General features: G+C 61.9%; 8 protein-coding genes across 8 annotated transcripts; 4 read left to right on the top strand and 4 right to left on the bottom strand.

Annotated features, from left to right (window-relative positions):
* Positions 1 to 7: 7 nt before the first annotated feature.
* Positions 8 to 737, bottom strand: RHTO_02832 (uncharacterized protein; the record flags this gene model as incomplete). Its single annotated transcript, XM_016416505.1, has 4 exons — positions 8 to 64; positions 132 to 407; positions 475 to 575; positions 638 to 737. 4 exons carry the CDS (start codon positions 735 to 737, stop codon positions 8 to 10), a joined length of 534 nt encoding a protein of 177 aa, XP_016276224.1.
* Positions 738 to 906: 169 nt separating this feature from the next.
* RHTO_02831 (origin recognition complex subunit 3) lies at positions 907 to 3,845 on the top strand (the record flags this gene model as incomplete). Its single annotated transcript, XM_016416504.1, has 13 exons — positions 907 to 957; positions 1,022 to 1,085; positions 1,146 to 1,204; positions 1,261 to 1,393; positions 1,453 to 1,679; positions 1,734 to 1,827; positions 1,882 to 1,972; positions 2,033 to 2,192; positions 2,253 to 2,366; positions 2,419 to 2,789; positions 2,850 to 3,155; positions 3,213 to 3,285; positions 3,360 to 3,845. The coding sequence occupies 13 exons, from the start codon at positions 907 to 909 to the stop codon at positions 3,843 to 3,845; spliced, it is 2,229 nt and encodes a 742-aa protein (XP_016276223.1).
* Positions 3,846 to 3,890: 45 nt separating this feature from the next.
* On the bottom strand, positions 3,891 to 5,487 carry RHTO_02830 (regulator of nonsense transcripts 3; the record flags this gene model as incomplete). The annotated part of the gene is made up of 5 exons (XM_016416503.1): positions 3,891 to 4,747; positions 4,806 to 4,874; positions 4,936 to 5,031; positions 5,091 to 5,203; positions 5,282 to 5,487. The coding sequence occupies 5 exons, from the start codon at positions 5,485 to 5,487 to the stop codon at positions 3,891 to 3,893; spliced, it is 1,341 nt and encodes a 446-aa protein (XP_016276222.1).
* Positions 5,488 to 5,604: 117 nt separating this feature from the next.
* On the top strand, positions 5,605 to 7,592 carry RHTO_02829 (uncharacterized protein; the record flags this gene model as incomplete). The annotated part of the gene is made up of 4 exons (XM_016416502.1): positions 5,605 to 5,941; positions 6,007 to 6,956; positions 7,014 to 7,160; positions 7,230 to 7,592. The coding sequence occupies 4 exons, from the start codon at positions 5,605 to 5,607 to the stop codon at positions 7,590 to 7,592; spliced, it is 1,797 nt and encodes a 598-aa protein (XP_016276221.1).
* A 109-nt stretch (positions 7,593 to 7,701) lies between these two features.
* RHTO_02827 (Integrin alpha N-terminal domain superfamily protein) lies at positions 7,702 to 10,153 on the bottom strand (the record flags this gene model as incomplete). The annotated part of the gene is made up of 8 exons (XM_016416500.1): positions 7,702 to 8,087; positions 8,144 to 8,222; positions 8,278 to 8,339; positions 8,396 to 8,504; positions 8,586 to 9,112; positions 9,171 to 9,424; positions 9,480 to 9,645; positions 9,706 to 10,153. The coding sequence occupies 8 exons, from the start codon at positions 10,151 to 10,153 to the stop codon at positions 7,702 to 7,704; spliced, it is 2,031 nt and encodes a 676-aa protein (XP_016276220.1).
* A 206-nt stretch (positions 10,154 to 10,359) lies between these two features.
* Positions 10,360 to 11,916, top strand: RHTO_02828 (mRNA processing-related protein; the record flags this gene model as incomplete). The annotated part of the gene is made up of 4 exons (XM_016416501.1): positions 10,360 to 10,792; positions 10,847 to 11,059; positions 11,137 to 11,806; positions 11,871 to 11,916. The coding sequence occupies 4 exons, from the start codon at positions 10,360 to 10,362 to the stop codon at positions 11,914 to 11,916; spliced, it is 1,362 nt and encodes a 453-aa protein (XP_016276219.1).
* A 109-nt stretch (positions 11,917 to 12,025) lies between these two features.
* On the bottom strand, positions 12,026 to 13,468 carry RHTO_02826 (uncharacterized protein family UPF0645, transmembrane; the record flags this gene model as incomplete). Its single annotated transcript, XM_016416499.1, has 6 exons — positions 12,026 to 12,055; positions 12,114 to 12,256; positions 12,310 to 12,393; positions 12,451 to 12,565; positions 12,620 to 13,015; positions 13,079 to 13,468. 6 exons carry the CDS (start codon positions 13,466 to 13,468, stop codon positions 12,026 to 12,028), a joined length of 1,158 nt encoding a protein of 385 aa, XP_016276218.1.
* A 492-nt stretch (positions 13,469 to 13,960) lies between these two features.
* Positions 13,961 to 15,063, top strand: RHTO_02825 (uncharacterized protein; the record flags this gene model as incomplete). Its single annotated transcript, XM_016416498.1, has 4 exons — positions 13,961 to 14,157; positions 14,221 to 14,320; positions 14,380 to 14,587; positions 14,774 to 15,063. The coding sequence occupies 4 exons, from the start codon at positions 13,961 to 13,963 to the stop codon at positions 15,061 to 15,063; spliced, it is 795 nt and encodes a 264-aa protein (XP_016276217.1).
* Between the last annotated feature and the right edge of the window lie 909 nt (positions 15,064 to 15,972).

Raw genomic sequence — 15,972 nt, 5'->3', positions numbered from 1 at the left:
AGCTTCTTCAAGCAGCGATCTTGGGCGGCTCCGCCTTGCCGAGAGGCGGGTCGACCCAGATACCCTGACAAGCGAAGCGATTTCTGTCAGTTCAGGGCTACACACCGCACGAGGGAGAGAAAGCAGCGCACCAGATGACGCTCCGCGTCGTCAGGTGTCTTGCCGGGAATCGTGATGCCGCTCATGCTAGGGGAGTTGATGTGCTTCGCAAGCTCCTCGACCATCGCAGGCTCCATCCCGTACTCGCGTGACACCTTGTCGAGCTCCTCCTGCGTCGTGCACTTCTTGCGAGCGTCGAAGAGGCTGAGCAAACCGCCGGCCGACAGCTGGTTCCGTACGGGCACCTTCTGTTCGGCCGCTTCCTCAACCCGTTGTCGCTCTGCGAGGATGCCCAGCATCGGGTTGTCCTGCGTGCGTGCGATTGCTCGTGTCAGCCTGACCATCACATACTCACAGAACGATGGCCGGACGTACTGTTCGATGTGTAGTGGGCTCACCCTTCCCTGGGACCTTGACCTGACCCAGAGCAGCGAGATTCCGAGCGAACGAGGGATCCTGCGCGTCCTGCATGATGGCTGCGTGCACCAGAAGCGTATCAGCGTCTGCTCCACGTCGCCCGCTGCTCCGCCTGACGCACCCTCGCTCTTCGTCTCGCTCGCTTGAGGCAGCGGCTGAGATGGTCGACCGCGCGCCTCTGCAACCTGCTGCCCGATGGGTTTCTGGCCGAAAGCGGGCATCCTGGATGGCCTGGCCTTTGTGGCCTGCTTTGAAGCTCCGGCGCCCATTGTGTAGCGAGTGAGAGTGAACAGCAGATGAGGAACCCCCTCGACGAGGGTTGGAGGAGTACACGACGCCGCTCTTCCGCTAGGAGGCCTGGCTCCTGGCTTAAGCATCAGTCAGACCGCTATGAACGCAGACGACACTGCTTGGACCGAGCCCATCGCCTCAACGTCCCGGGTGCGTCCATCTCCCCACCTCGCGTGTTGACATCTTCGCGGCTGACCTCGTCCCGGACACGCAGGCCGTCTTCACGCTGCCCTACAAGGCGAACGACGCGCAGGAACAGGCTGAAGCGGACTTTGCCGGTGGGTAACGGGCTGGGAACGCCGGCTAGACTCGCTCGTTGACCTTTCTCGCGGCTACAGATGCTGCCGCTCTCGAAGCGTATCAGAGCGCGTGGAACGAGTGCAACGGCAAGATTCAGGTGCGCCTTGACTTCGGATGGCGCCGCGCAAATCAGCTTAACCTTCCCTCCCGCAGGCTACCCTTTCCAGCCTGCACGACGCATCGCTCGACCAGATTGTCGCCTTCGTAAGGACAGCAGCAGACGGTGGCGACTCACTCTACACTGCGCTGAGCGGACGGGCTTTGCTGAGAACCGGACTCATCGTCGGTACGTCCGCTTCTCGATCGCTTCTCCGTCCGGCTTGTCTGACCCGCTCGCGTTCGCAGGCGCCAGTCCCGGCTCCTCGTCTCTCCTCTACTCCTCTCTTATCCGCCAACTCACCCGGTCCACCTCGACGAACTCGTCTACGGCTCAACGCCCTTGCCTCGTCTCGCGTCTCGCCAGCCGCGACTGCTCGAACATCAAGAACGCCCTGCGGAGCCTGATAGGCGGTTTCATTGGGAGCGATGTCGAGATCGAGGCGGATGACGAGGGCGAAGAGGAGGACCAGCATGTGCGTACAGCCTTTTCTCTTCCAGCGCGTTCGCTGACTGTTCTTGCTCGACAGGTCGGAGGTCCTGCGACGCTGAAGAGCGCACTCTTCGTTCCGGAAGACATGCTCAACCTCAAAGCGTGGTACGAGCATCGCTTCGGGAAGAAAGGTGCGCGAGGGAGACCGCCTCATCCGACGGGACGGACTGACCTGCCTCCGGCAGACTCGGACAACGCACCGACAGTCGTCGTCCTGCTGGAAAATCTCGAGGCAATGGATGGCAAGGTCTTGACGCAGATGATCGACTCCCTCTCGTTTGTCTCCGTGTGCAATCTCCGCAAGACCGACCAGCTGATGCTTGTCGTCGGTCGCAGACACTATGTCGACACGCTTCCGCTCGTCTTTCTTGTTGGCATCGCCACCACGGTCGATGCCGCTTACTCACTTCTGTCGCGCAAGACGGCTAACAAGCTCGACGCCTCGAGCTTCTTCGTCGACCCGGGCGTGAGCGCGTTCAACGCCCTCGTTCGCGGGGTGAGCGTGCTCGTCTCCGTTTTGCTTCATCACGTCGCTGAAACGCGTCTCTGTTTGTAGGTCTTCGTCGACTCGCAACCTCCGCTCGGCCTCGCGCCAAAGCTTTATACCGAGATGTGGCGGACATTTGAGGACCTGCACCACTCGGTCGACGCGACGATCTCGTTCATCCAGGTGCGTCGTGCATTCGCTGTTTGCGGACTGCACTGACGGGAAGCTCGTGCAGGTCGCGTACATGCACCACTTCACCTCGCAACCGTTCGCCTCCTTCACCCGTCCAACTCCAGCTTCACCGCCTACTCCCGCTGCCTTCGAAGCTCTCCGCACCCTCCCCTCTCTTTCGTCTGCGCCAGACCTCGCCGCAAACATCCTCAATCCCTCGACTTCTCCCACTAACGTCCTCTCCGAAGTCGAGATTTGCCGACAGGCCGTTTCGATGTGGCACGCCGAGCGGAGCGTTGCATTCGAGGCTTTGATGGCGGCGATGGAGTTCTGGGAGAAGCGCAAGCCGATGGAGACGATGTTGGCGATGGTACTTGGCGAAGGCGGCGAGAAAGGCCTGGCTAAGACGGTTGACGACCTGTGCAGTCTCGTGCTGTACGCTCGCGGTCAATCTCAATCTATGAAGACCTATGCTGACGTTTCCTGATGGAATAGACAAGCTTCGTCGACAAAACTTCCTCTCTTTCTCTCTTTCCTCCTCGATCGCCTCTCCGCCTTCCTCGTTTCCCGCCCTTCCCTTCCGACCGACCTCGCCGACTACGTCTCCTCCCAAGAAAGCGTCTTGAAGCCCATTCTTGACGCACCTCGACCAATCGGCCGCTCGACCCTCTTCAACTCGAACATCGCCGGAGGACTCGCTTTGCCCGGTATGGGTGTTGGAGGAGGAGCATCGTCGGACCTGGATAGGCAGTTCTCAAAGGTGGCGAAGGAGACGGCGGATGGGTTGAAGAGCAGGCTCAAGTGCGTGAGAAGCTTTCTTTGAGGGACAGTCGGCTGACGTCCTGGTCCCGCTCGCAGAACGGCACTTCGGCCCTGCACCGATTTGCTCTTGCACGAGGTCTGGTTCGCGAACGACTCGACAGTCATGAAGGTGCGTCTCGCAGCTCGCTTGAACGGGTTCTCGCATCCCTCGATTGACATCTCTCGCCTTTCGCCATGCTACAGCGCCATCACCCGACTCCTCTCCCCTCCCTCTTCCGCACCCTCTCGCGGCTCGACCCCTTCTCAGACCCATCCTACCAGCCCGACCCCTCCGAACCGCCACCCGTCATGCACGACCTCGTCATCGCCTACCGCACCTACGCCGAGACGCATCCTTCGGGTAGGCTGGCGAATCTGGGAGAGTGGTGGGGCGGGTTCGAGTTGCAGGCGGCGGATGAGCCGGAGAAGGGCGATGAGGCGGGAGAGAGTGCGGCGAATGGGGACAAGGGGAAGCAGGCGAACGGGAAGAAGAGGGGGAGGAATGGTGCAGATGCGGATAGCGAGGAGCAGGACGAGGATGAAGAGGAGAGCGAGAGTGAAGACGAAGATGTGGGACCTGCGCGGCGGAAACAGGCGCGGTTCCTCCGGGCGATTGGCGACCTCGCACACCTCGGCTTCATCCACCCGACGACGTACAAGCCCGAGCACGTCCTCAAGAGCGTCTACTGATAGTTCGCAATGCCACACCTTCCCGCACGCTCCGTTCGCGAGAGTCTAGGAACCTCCGCCGGCGGGAGGTGCTCCTGCGACTGCTGCTCCGCCTCGTCCTCGACCTCGACCTCGACCTCGTCCGCGCCCTCCACGCCCTCCCTCATTGCCGCCGCCGCGTCCTCCGCCTCGGCCGCGTCCCCGTTGACCGCCAGCTCCGCCCACAGGAGTCGGAGGACCCGTACTGGCGAGAACGGGCGGCGGTCGAGGAAGCTGGACCGCAGGTGTGCTCGGGAACGTCGCAGGCGGTGCAGGAGAGACGGCTTGCTGCATCGGGCGAGCGGGGTTGCGCAGAATCTGCGGTTGGGGCGAGAGAATCGCTGTCTGTTGAGGCTGTTGCTGCGGTTGCGCGGCTCGCTGTTGCTGCTGAGCGGCGCGATGCTGCTGCTGGAGCTGCTGTCGGACCTGCTGGGCCTGAAGAGCGGCATTGCGTTGCGCTTGTTGCTGCTGCGCGCCGACCGAGCCTGGCGGGTAAGGGATGTGCGGAGCGGGCGGAGTCGCTTGTCCTCCTGCCGCAGACGCAGGTCGAGTCGGCGGTTTCGAGCCTTTCCCGCCTTTCGCTGCGCCACTGCCCGAAGCCGCTGCGCCGGGAACAGGCGTCGCGCTCCGGCTCGACTCCTTCGACTTGCCCTTTCCCTTCTTCTCCTTCGCCTTGTCCTTCTTTCCGCCCTTCGCGCCCTTCCCCGCCGACGCTTGAACTCCACCGTGCACCGCAGTCGCAAGCTGAGCCTTCGTCGCGCCAGGGAGGACGATGGGTCCTTTCCCCTTGATTGCGGCGAGAGCCTGCTTCCGCGAGGCTTTGGAGGCGGCTTTCTGCTGGCGGAGGTATTCGAGGAGCGGCGTTGACTTCGGGTTCACAGCAGCTATAGAGAGACGAGGTAAGCCGCAGTGAGCGAAGGAAGCAATCAAGGGTAGACGAACGGGTCTCGGCCGGCTGAGGAGCTGCTGGCGCAGCCGCGAGCGCCTCTTGGAAAGCGAGAAAGTCCGGGTCTGGCGCAGGGTGATCCAACGTCAGCTTCGAAGTGGACAAGGTCACGCAAAGCTCGCTCACCGTCGTCGATTGTACCCTGGCGAGGATCCGCTTTGGCTGGAGCTGTCGGCATCCGCTGGTACGGCGCGAACTCGACGACCGCCTGACTGACGTTGCCTGCAAGAGTCGTCGGACGGTCAGAATGGTCCGGAAGAACGCAGGCCGAGCAGGCGCACCAGCCTTGTCGCGGAAGCTCCACCCGTCGTAGCCGCGACTGAACGCAACAAGCGCGTCGGCGGTCCTGAAAGTGATGTACGCTCGAGACTGAACGCTGTCCTTGTCCTTGCCGCTGCCACAGGGGCGCAGCGAGGTCAGCACGACGAGATTGATGAAGCGAGCGAACCGAGAGCGAGGACGGTGAGCTCACCTCCTGCGGACCTTGCCCTGCTTGTACTCGCTCCAGACGACCTTCTCAGCGCCCTCCTGGCCCTCGCCGTCCGCGTCCTCGCGCGTAACCCATGGCGAGACGGTCTTCCAGAAGACGGCGGGGGGAAGGTCGGGAGGAAGCCTCCGCACGACCAGCTTGAGCCGCTGGTTGCTCTGCCCTTTGCTGCCAGACTTCGGTGGAGCCATCCCACGTCGGAGCGGGCAGTCCAGCGGGACGAGAGCGGGTGGTGACGACGGAACCCCCTCTTGTCCTCGAACGCTTCACTGCTCCTCCTCACGTCGTCTTCAAAGGCTACGAGCAGCATGCCAGACACTCTCACGCTTCTTTCGCTCCCGCCGGAACTCATCGCGGTCGTCCTGAGCTTCACCGACTTCCCCACCCTCTCCCGTTCAGTTCAGACCTGTTCGACCGTCCACGACGTTTGGAAGGGCTACCAGAACCATCTCTGCCGCCTGATCTGCATCAGAACCGGTCTCGCCGACGCCCAAACGGCCGGAGCCAGCGCTTCGCTGCACAAGGACCCGCATTGGACGGAGAAGGGTCTTTCGGAGGAGCTGGATCCTGCGGAGTTGCAGACGGTCGTCCAATCGCAGGGATGGATGGGCCAGCATGACGAGCTTACGAGCTGGAAGGAGTACGGTGCGCAGCGAAGTCCCGCATGCTCGACTTCCTGGATCCTTCCAACACACGCTTCTGCCCTACAGCCCGTTACCGCTTCGCCATCCACCGCAATTGGCTTGCAGGGCGCACGCACACCCGTGTACTCAAGCCCGAGATACCACAACGCGGAGCTCGCTTTTGGCGCTTCAAGCTCGACTCGAAGCCTGGCTTCATCGTCGTATCCGGCTTGACGGGCGGCACGTTCGCTTTCAAGGGCGATGGAGCGCTCGCATGGTCGATTAGCCTCCCGCGCACACCCTACCCGCACGTGGAGCTCAGCGACGGCTACCTCCCGATTAACTGGTTCGAGGACAACTACCTCTTCCTCCGCCGCGACGACATCAAGCCTGCGAACCCCGTTCCGACGTCGATGGCAGTCACTCCACCAGATCTCGCCGCGATGGTCACACACGCACCGACTGAGCCTGGATACCAACTGGACGGCTTTGGGCGCTTCCCAGCCTGTCGCGCCACGAAGTTGCGCTATCCGACCTTCATCGGTTCCAGCCGGTCCGCCAACGTCGTCTACTACTACGACATTCCCAGTCGTACGCCATCTTTTCTGCGGCTACCGAGCTTCGTCTCGGATGACGATGCGGACGGTCTGGACGAGGAAGCGGTGCGCTACGTTGAGCTTGACGACGGTCTGCTATTCGTCGCCGGCGTGTGCTCAATCACGATCTGGCGGCTCCCCGAGGTCGTCCCACCGAAGGAAGTCATCACCCTCCCTCGCTCGGCCTGCATCGTCTGGCCGCCAGAACCTCCGCAGGACCAGGCCGCGTTGGCGAGTCTTTTCCCTCAGTGGCATTACCGCGGCGGACGCGTCGACTGGACGGCTGTTCACCACGACGGGCGAAGTCGGCATCTCGTCGCGACATCCGACGACAGCGGATACTCAGCACTCGGCCGGGTGCTCTGGACGACAGACTACCGCCGCGTCCTCTTCTCCGGTGACGAGGACCTGGTCGAACAGAAAACAGTTGTCCTCGTTGCGGTTCGTCTTTGCGAATATCTCTCGCATGTCTCCGGACTGAGCGTTTGTTTCCTCCAGGACGAAACTCCGGTCATCCAGCTCGCCGTGGAGAACGACCGCGCCGTCTTCATCACCAGTCACCACAGCTTGGGCACGGCGCTGTGGCTCCTCAACTTGCGCGACTTTGACGACCTCGCCGACTTCTCGCGGAATCCGCCAAAGCCGGTCAGTCCAGCTCCTTTTTGCTTGGCATTCTCAAGATTGGACCGCTGACGCACATCCGCGTGCTTGCAGATCTGCCTCGCCTGGCCTTTGCCGACAATCTCCGAGCCGAGTCGAGTCGAGATGACCTCGAACGAGATCTACGTCCCGATTCTCGCCCGCTTCCTCTCGCCCGACGCGTCTGCTCAATACAGGCAAATCTACGACGCGTATCAGCGGTGCCGCGACACACTCTCGCCTGGCAAGATGCCGATTGCGTGGCGCTGGCAGAAACTCGACGGTCAAACGCTCGTCGATTACAGCGCCGACGTGGCCGACGAGTCGGCTTTGCAGGAAGCGTGGGACGAGGTCATAAAGTTGGCGATGGAGCCGGGAGATCAAGCCGGTGGAGCGGACGCTTTCCTCGTATTCTCCTTCAGCGACGCAGCGGCGTAGCGGCGCTTGCAAGAACGTTACTCTCCGCTTCTCCCCGCGCGAACCCGTCCGAGACGAAGAGTATTACAACAAGGGCACTGACGGACAGCGTGTATACGGCAACGAGAGTCTATAGAGCCTGGAAGTTCAGGTGGAGAAGCCGCGCTCTTCGCTCCGCCTCGTCCTCGCGCTTCTCCCGCACATGCAGAGCGATCACCGTCGCCCCAAGAATCGCAATCGCCGCAAGAAGGACGATCGTGACCCACGGGATCCAGTCGCCCGGATGCAGGTACAGCATTTTCGTCCAGCTCGACGGGTCCTTGCTGTTCGCCGGCTGGTAGGGGTTTACGAGGACCTGCGAGTTCGGGATGAGGCCTTCGACGTTGATGTAATGCTGCGACTGGTGGCGAGTCGAGCCGATGAACAAGTTCTCGACGTAGTTGTTCGTCCGTCCGAGGCCGAAGTAGGAGTAGGGCGTCGCGAGCGACATGTAAGTCGACTGTGGTAGCTGGCCATCTGCGAGGGCGACGAGTCAGCGGGGTCATGGGCTCATGCTGAAGACGAGAACGCACATTGCGTACTCCGCCGTGCGCCGGTTGGGTCGAGGACGGTAAACTTGAAGGACGCGCCCGAGTAGCTGCTTCCGTAAGGCTGTCACGAGCGAGCGTCAGGCTTGCGAGCAATCAACGTTGGGACGCGAGCTTACCCTGTACCGCGCCTCGCCCGGCTCTTTTGGCTCGCACCATCCTGGGCAAGCGCCGTTCAAGACTGTTTCTCGGCGGCATTAGCTCGCTCTTCTCGTGTGTATGCGCAGGGCAACGCACCCTGCGCCTTGAGGAAGAAGGCGTCATGGAAATAGTTGTTCTTGATGAAGACGGGCTGACGAGCCGCGCCCGAGTTGCCGATTCGCTGGACGAGGATGTCGAGCGAGCCCTGCACGCCACGCACATCGACGAGTCAGCTTAGCGATACAGCAAGGATTACGCTAGCAGACAAGTCTGCGCGGCGACGCACATCATCGTCAACATCGACCCACGTCGCGCTCTCCACATCCTTGATCTTGCTCAACGCCTCCGCTCCCTCGCTTAGGACCCTAAACGCCCTCCTCCCTCGCTTGATCTCCTCCTCCGTACAGCTACCCTTCTCGCAAGGCCGGCTCTGCAGAATGACCGCTTGCTTATCCCGCCCGCCTTGGCTGCTCGCCAGGATGAGGAGGTCGGGGTAACCGTCGATGTTGAAGTCTCCGATCTGTGGCGGGGTTGGGAAGGAGCCGCGGAATGCGGTCGAGGAGGTGACGAGCGTGTGGGAGGGGAGGAGGGAAGAGATGGGTATTTGGGTGAAGGAGGGGTTCGAGCTGGAGGGCGAAAGGTCGAAGGAGAAGTCTGGGTCGGCGACGCAGAGACTCTCGAGGTCCCGGCACTTGGCATCAGCCGATATGTACGACTCGCAGAGCGGCATCTGGTCGTTGTAGGCGATCGAGAGGGTGCAGTCGTCGGCGGAAGGGCAGGACGTGGTGACCATGTCGATCGTGCCGTCTCGATCTGTGCGGCGCCGCGAGCTGTTAGCTGTGAGAGAAGACGGGTAGAAAGCGGGGCGCACCCATGTCCGCAAACCCGACGCTCTTCGTCGCCTCGGGCAACTTGCCCCCTCTTGCGTACCTGAACTGCCCATCCTTGCTATTCAGCCAGATCTGGTAGCTCAAGTCGTCTTCCGACTCGCCATCTTGGCAGGTCAGGAAGATGTCGGCGAGGCAGTCGCCGTCGAGGTCGATAAAGGCATTGAAGTGAGGTGAGGGGAACTTGCAGTCGAATTTTCCCGTCGGCGCGGTCGAAAGGTCGAAAGGTGCGTCCGTTCTGCGACCCAAAGCGTCAGTCAGACCTTGGAGACGAGCACTCGAGCGCTACTCACACGCTGAAGACATTCGTCGCGTTCGAAGCGGCCCAGGTGTTGTTCCAGAGTTGCAATTGAGGCTTCGAGCCCGCTGACATGCCGAGCAGGTCTGTCCGCATGTCGCCAGTCGCGTCGATCGGCATCGCTTGCGCGAGTGCGGACGAGTCGACAGGGTAGGATTCGGCTGCACGCGCCTCGCACAGCTCAACGGCCTGAACGGAAGCGAGATGAAGGCAGGACTCACACCAGCTGCCGTCGCCCCGTTGCAGGTACACCTGCATCTCTGTCGTTTCGTCTGCTCCCCACCATCCGCCCGGGTTCTTCCCGCCCATGAGCAAGACGTCGACCTTTCCATCGTAGTCGAAGTCTCCCGGGACGACGTTCGTGATGATAAAGTCGCTCTTTGTCCGTATCCGCGCCTCGACCGCCTCCTTCCACTCGTACGCCTTGCGGTCCCACGTGTGAACCGAGACGGTGCGCTGGTCTGCCGAGACGAGGAAGAGGTCGAGGAGCTGGTCGGCGTTCCAGTCTGCCCACGCCGCGACGAGTCCGGTCTTTGGCAGGCCGAGCGATCCTGCGTCGATGAGCTTCTCGTCCGTGTACCGCTTCTTGACGCCAGGGAACCACGCTCGGGACGGGGTGGGGAGCGTGAGGACGCAGACGAGGGCGGCGAGAGAGGCTGCGTACAGCATGGCCCGGGCGAGGCGAGTCGGCAGTCGCGGTCTGATGACAGCCAGCCTTCGTTTAAGCGGTCCAATCCAGCCCAGCGAGCAGTGTCAGCACAAATCGAGATGGTCGAGGAGCGAGAGAAGCGATGAGGAGGGTTGGAGAGCTGCCACTCGCCTCGCTGCGCTGAACAGACTGCTGAGCGACTGCCGGAGCTCACGAACTGCACATGATGCAGTCCCGCCTCGCACACTCGTCGCAGCGCCTCGCCCGCCTCGCCTCTCCATCTCCCCGAGTCGCGCAACCATCGAACAGGCGCACGCTCTTCGGATGGGGCAAGAAGGACAAGTTCCAGGACGTGCCGAAACCCGTCTTGACGCAGGACAACCTCTTCCACCCGCTCTCGCAGTCGCCGTTCCCAGAGATGCGCGCAAAGGGCGAGCGCATCAAGCAGCTCGCTTACTGCCCCGTCTCGCTCGACAAGTACGGCGAAAAGGTCCACGTTGCGTACGAGTGCCCCAACTGTGGATTCCCGACCCACGCGAGCGAGGAGCGGTGGCAGGAGGACGAGAACCACGGGCGGTACTGGCCGCGATTGAGGGAGGCCAACGAGGACGAGCACGACTTGCGGAGCGGGCGAGAGATGACAGAGTTCCGGCTGCCAGGTGCGTGCGGTCTCGACCTGGAAAGGCGGGCGGATGCTGACCTCGCGTCCACAGGCGAGCAAGAGTATGAGCAGGCCGTCTCGATGGGCAACTGGGATGTCTTCCTGTACACCCGAGGGTTCCCTTCCATCGACACCGAACGCGCACGACGACACGTCTCGAAACTCCTGACCTACCCCATCACAATCGGCTCCGTCCTTCACGAGAACTCGCCGTACACGATCCGGAATCAGCGGCTCTTGCCCGAAGGATTGCGGTCTCTTCTCGGTGCGTCGCGCGGTCTCCAGAGTCCTTATCGTCGAGTGAGGCGATACTGACTTTGGCGTGAATCCTCGCTGCCTCAGCCCTCCGCCGCACCCTCCACCCCGTCGCCAAGAGCGACGCAGCAGCAGCTGGTCTCCCTCCCTCTCCTCTCCGCATCTTCATCCTCGGAGCCCGTGCCGAATCCTCCCTTCCCGCACGCGTCCTCGCGCAAATCTCGCACCTCTTCCCCGCCGTCCCGCTCCACATCGTCTTCATCGGCCCCGAATCCTACATCCCTCCCTCTTCCTCCAAATCGAGCGAGGACGACGCACAAAAGGGCGTCTATGGCGTTCCCTCGCACACGCGGATCGAGCACGACGGCAAGTTGACCATCACAAGTCTGCGATGCGGCTACTCGGACGTGCACGACGTCCTCGGCCCTTTCGACCCGTACCAGGACGTCTTCTTCGCCTTCTCGCCCGGCTTCGGTTTCCCAGACGAACACGACCCGCTCAAGACGCAGCTCGAGACAAACTGGCACTCGGCCGTCCTCTCGATTCTCGAGACCAAGTGCGCGCTGTTCTGCACGGGGTTCAGCCCCGCAGATATCGAGCGCGATGTCGTCGCGTTGGACAAGGTCGAGGGTATCAGGGGCGAGTTTGACTGGCTGTTGACGCCCGGCGAGAACGTGTTTGGGAGCGAAAAGTGGGAGATTGCAGAGTTCGACCCGAGGGTAGCCGTCAAGACCAACTGGGGCGTATGGGGCATCCGGTGCGTTCCTTCCTTCCTTCCGCCATGCGCGCATCCAGCACTCACGCTTTCTCCTTACTCACAGCGGTAAGCGCTACGAGGTTCGCGGCGAGACTATCGAGACGCCTTGACGGGGAACAACGTGCACTATTCAACGAGAGTGTCTATCGATCTGCAAATGCATGAGTCGTTACAAACAAGCATGTCACTGCGGTGACGGCGAGAACTGCGATGCGAGTGCTAGCCCAGCAGGCGGAGGATTCCAAAGCCCTGTCGACGAGCAAGGCGTCAGCATGCGATCTGAGCGGAGAAGAGGGACGTGCCGCACGAGGTTGACGACGATACCCAAGATAACGGCGATCTGCATTCGTCGCGTAAAGATCTGGGTTCGGAAGAAGAAGAGCGGCAAGAAGGGGACGAAGAAGCCGATGCAGACGCCCTTGAGAAGCGAGTAATAGTGCCCTGTGCCGGCTGCCATGGAGATGTGAGTCGAGAGTTTCAGAAAGAGCAGGGACACGGCGCACCTGAGTCGCCAGCGACAGCTTCTTCCTGGCCGGTCATCCCGCTCATCCATTGCTCCTCGAGCGCGCGCTGGTGCTCCTCGTCGTCTGCACACGAGGGAGGGTGAGCAGTCTGACAAAGAAGCGAAGGCGTGGAAGACGCACCCGCTTCAGTCTGGCGGGAGTCGCGGAACTCGGCGCGGAGGTTCTCGATGTCCTGCTCGGAGAAGCCAGCGTCGCGTAGTCGGTCGAAGCCTTGCAGTGGGGTGATTTGCGCAGTCTGTGACAACGAGTGTCAGCCCTCGCGGCCGACAGATGACAAGGCGCAACGCACCTGGTCCTTCTCCTCCGTTGGTTCCTCGTCCTCGATCGGCTCGCCCACCGAACAATGCAACCAGATCTGCTCTTCCTCCACCTCGTCCTCTCCTGTACCTCGCTCGTCCTCGCGCCCCTTCCCCTTCTCCAACAGACTCATCTCATCCTCTCCCGCTCGCTCGCCCATCGTGCCTCTCACAACCTTCCCGATCCCCCTTCCAACAGCCTGCAATCCCTCCTTGACGCCGACGTCGGCCGCAGAATTCGGCGAGACAGCTTTTGCCCGCCGGGAAACGAGTTGTAGCGTGTAGGGGAGGAGGAAGACGCCGTCTGGGAGCAGGCGGCCCAGCTGGATCAGACGCAGGCGGCGGGGTTTGCCGTTTTCCGTCAGAGTATCGGGTCGCAGGAGCCGAATCTGTGCATGTGACGCTGAATCAGCGGGTCTCGTAGGCAATAAACCAAAGAGAACCTGACGCACCCGTCGTTTCACCTCGCGAACCGTCTCCTTCTCGCCAACCCAAAGGTCCACCAAGTCCTCCGTCTGCCCGTCCGTGAACCGCACGCAGAACACCAGCTTCTTTCGCGGCTCTGCATCGTCTACTGCTTGGTCGGAGGACCCGTCAGGAGAGGGCGAGTCGTTCGCCCGGCCCTTGCCCTTCCATTTCGCCGCGCCGAGCTTCGACTTCCGAGCGCCAGCTGGCGGGTATGCGAACGGGTCTACCAAGCCGTTCGGAGACGCAGCATCGGGCGTTGTGACGGGGAAAGGGAGTCCTGCCGAGGAGGAGGACGAGAAGGGTGCGACAGGTGGGCGTGCGGGCTGGTCGACGACTGGCGGATGCTGGTCCAGTCGATCGTAGCCTGCTGCCATCGCCGAGCACGCTCACGCCCAGCAACGAGCCCGTAGTCGACCACTCCAACCCTTCCCCCACCTCGTCGCTCGCTCTCGAGGCTTGTTCTCGCACAGAACACTCGCTATGACTGGGATTGCTGCTGTTGGACACGGAAGTGCTGCTGGGAGTCGCGCGACACCGCCAACCTGCTCGACAACCCGCCCCATCCCGCGCGACACGCTCTCCAGCCATCTCCTCGTCACACAGCCAGCCTTCTCTCCCAACAGAGATCTAGCGCGAAGACCGCACCTGCGCTAGTGGACTGGCACTGGAGACTCGTCAAGAACAGGCGCAAAGGCAGGACGGCGCGCGCTTCCTCGGTCTCCGTCTGATCTGTGCTCTCCCTCCCGCCTGCTCGCGACAAGGCTTGTCTTCCTGCTCTTCACCTGCGCTAGCTCTTCCACTGCAGAGCTAGACTCTCGCTCCTCACTCAGCAACACACGACCTCCTCCGACACGCTCTCGCCCACCATGCGCCTCTCCGCCCTCTCCTCCGTCCTCTTCCTCCTCCCCTCGCTCGCCTCGGCAACCTACTTCACCAACCCGACAACCTCGACAGTGTGGGCCGATGCGGCGGGGCAGCCCATCACATGGCACTACCAGCCTGGTGGAGCACCGAGGGGCGACATCGTCTTGTCGGCGGTGGGAGGGTCGGGGACGAACCCCAAGTGCGTGCGAGCGCACTCGAACGCATGAGGAGTGGTGCGGCTAATACAGAGTTTCGCTTGCAGGAACTCGAATTCGCTTACGATCGCTCAGAACGTTGACCTGACGAGCGAGAGCTTGACGTTCCCGAGCGGTACAGCACTGCGGAGCAACTCGAGGCAATACGTGCGTGTGTTTCGCTGCTTTTAGACGTTCTGCAAAAGCTGACCAATTGTAAGCCGCAGATCCTCGCAATCGTCAACTCTGCTAACCCGACAGACGTCTACACCCAAGTCGGGCCATTCGAGATCGACGGCTTCGGCGCCGCCTCATCTCCCTCGTCGCCCTCCTCTAGCAACGGTTCAGGCGGAGCAGTCGGGAACGGAAGCGGCCAGGACGCGACAGCGACAAATCCGCCCGTCTCGTCTGCGAGCCCGACTCCGAGCGCTACTCGTACGGCTTCTCCCTCTCTCTCTTCCTCCTCCCGCTCTGCGTCTCGAGCGCCCACTACCGCGACTCGACCAGCCTCTGCGACGACAGCGAGCTCACGCGTTCCTTCATCCTCGTCCTCTGCCTCCCCCGCTCCTCCCCCCTCCTCCTCTCCCTCACTCGCTTCTTCCTCGTTCTCCTCGTCTCCAGCTTCATCCACCACCACCTCCAGCTCCTCTTCAGCGTCGTCCTCAACAAGCACCCACGACCCCATCACTGCGACTGTCATCGAAACCGCCTCCTCGGGCATCCTAGTCACGTCCACCCTCCTCCCCTCGACCTCCGCCAATTCGAACATCTCGATCGTCACCGTCACGGCAAGTGGGAGTGTGGGAGCTGCGAGTCAGAGCGCGAGGCCGAGTAGTGCGGCAGGGAGGGTGGGCACGCGAGGGGGGTTGGCGGTCGTTGCGGCTGTGGCGGGTGTTTGGGTGCTGGCCTGACGCGTTGAGGGAGGATTGTACTAGACAGCTCTCGAGTAATGATATCGCGTCCATCACGAGTTGGCTGGCAGCGCGTGAATGAGGATGCGAGCGAGATGCTAAGTTTCGACGACAGCTTTCTGCTCTAGCGGACGCTTCTGCCTGCCTTGCTGTGCAGTAGGGGAAGCATGAAGCACTGCACTCTGTAGCTAGAGCAGAGGGAGAGAGGGATGAAGGCTCGAGGTTTGCGCAACTCCCTCGTCTCGCCAAGTCGCATACCGTGCTCAGGTACGCAAGCAGTATATGGACGCAAATCTGAGCCGGCTCGTCCAATACAAGTCTTCGTAGCTCAGTTGGTTAGAGCGTCTGACTGTTACTCTCTGGGATAACAAAAAGTCAGCCTATCTCTTCCTTAGTGGGGAGGTTGTGCTCCACGACATGTGGCACATCAGGAGGTCGACAGTTCGAACCTGTCCGAGGACGCCAGTAGCTTTTTGCTGGGTAGGCTTCCAGTGAAGCGGGTGAGAGAGTCGGTAGAGAAGGGGGAGGAGGAGCAGGATGGCATTTTGGCGCTCGCCCGGGGCAGGGGATGCGCAGGCCTTGTCGACAGACTCTCCCCGAGCAAAAGCAAGTCTGTGGCAGCCAGCAAGGGCACGGGGAGGGAAAAAGAAAATGGACTCCCTCGAACCGGGATCGAACCGGGGACCTTGGGATACACAACCGAGTAGAGAACCAATTACAGTCCCACGCTCTTCCAACTGAGCTATCGAGGGCGTAAAACGCCCGAGGTGTCCTGCCAGCCGCGGCCGCGCGTGCAGTCATATCACGTTGAGCCGTTTGGCGGGCAAACGGCGGAGGAGAGCGAGGCAAGGGGACGAAAGGGGAGACTACGAGTTCGCGCCTGAGGTGCTCTGTAGAGCTTGCAAGCCT

Source organism: Rhodotorula toruloides (assembly GCF_000320785.1).
Source record: "Rhodotorula toruloides NP11 unplaced genomic scaffold Scaffold2, whole genome shotgun sequence".
NCBI lineage: Eukaryota > Fungi > Basidiomycota > Microbotryomycetes > Sporidiobolales > Sporidiobolaceae > Rhodotorula > Rhodotorula toruloides.
The sequence above is the reverse complement of the archived record's forward strand: the minus strand, read 5'-3'. Positions and strand labels throughout refer to the sequence as shown.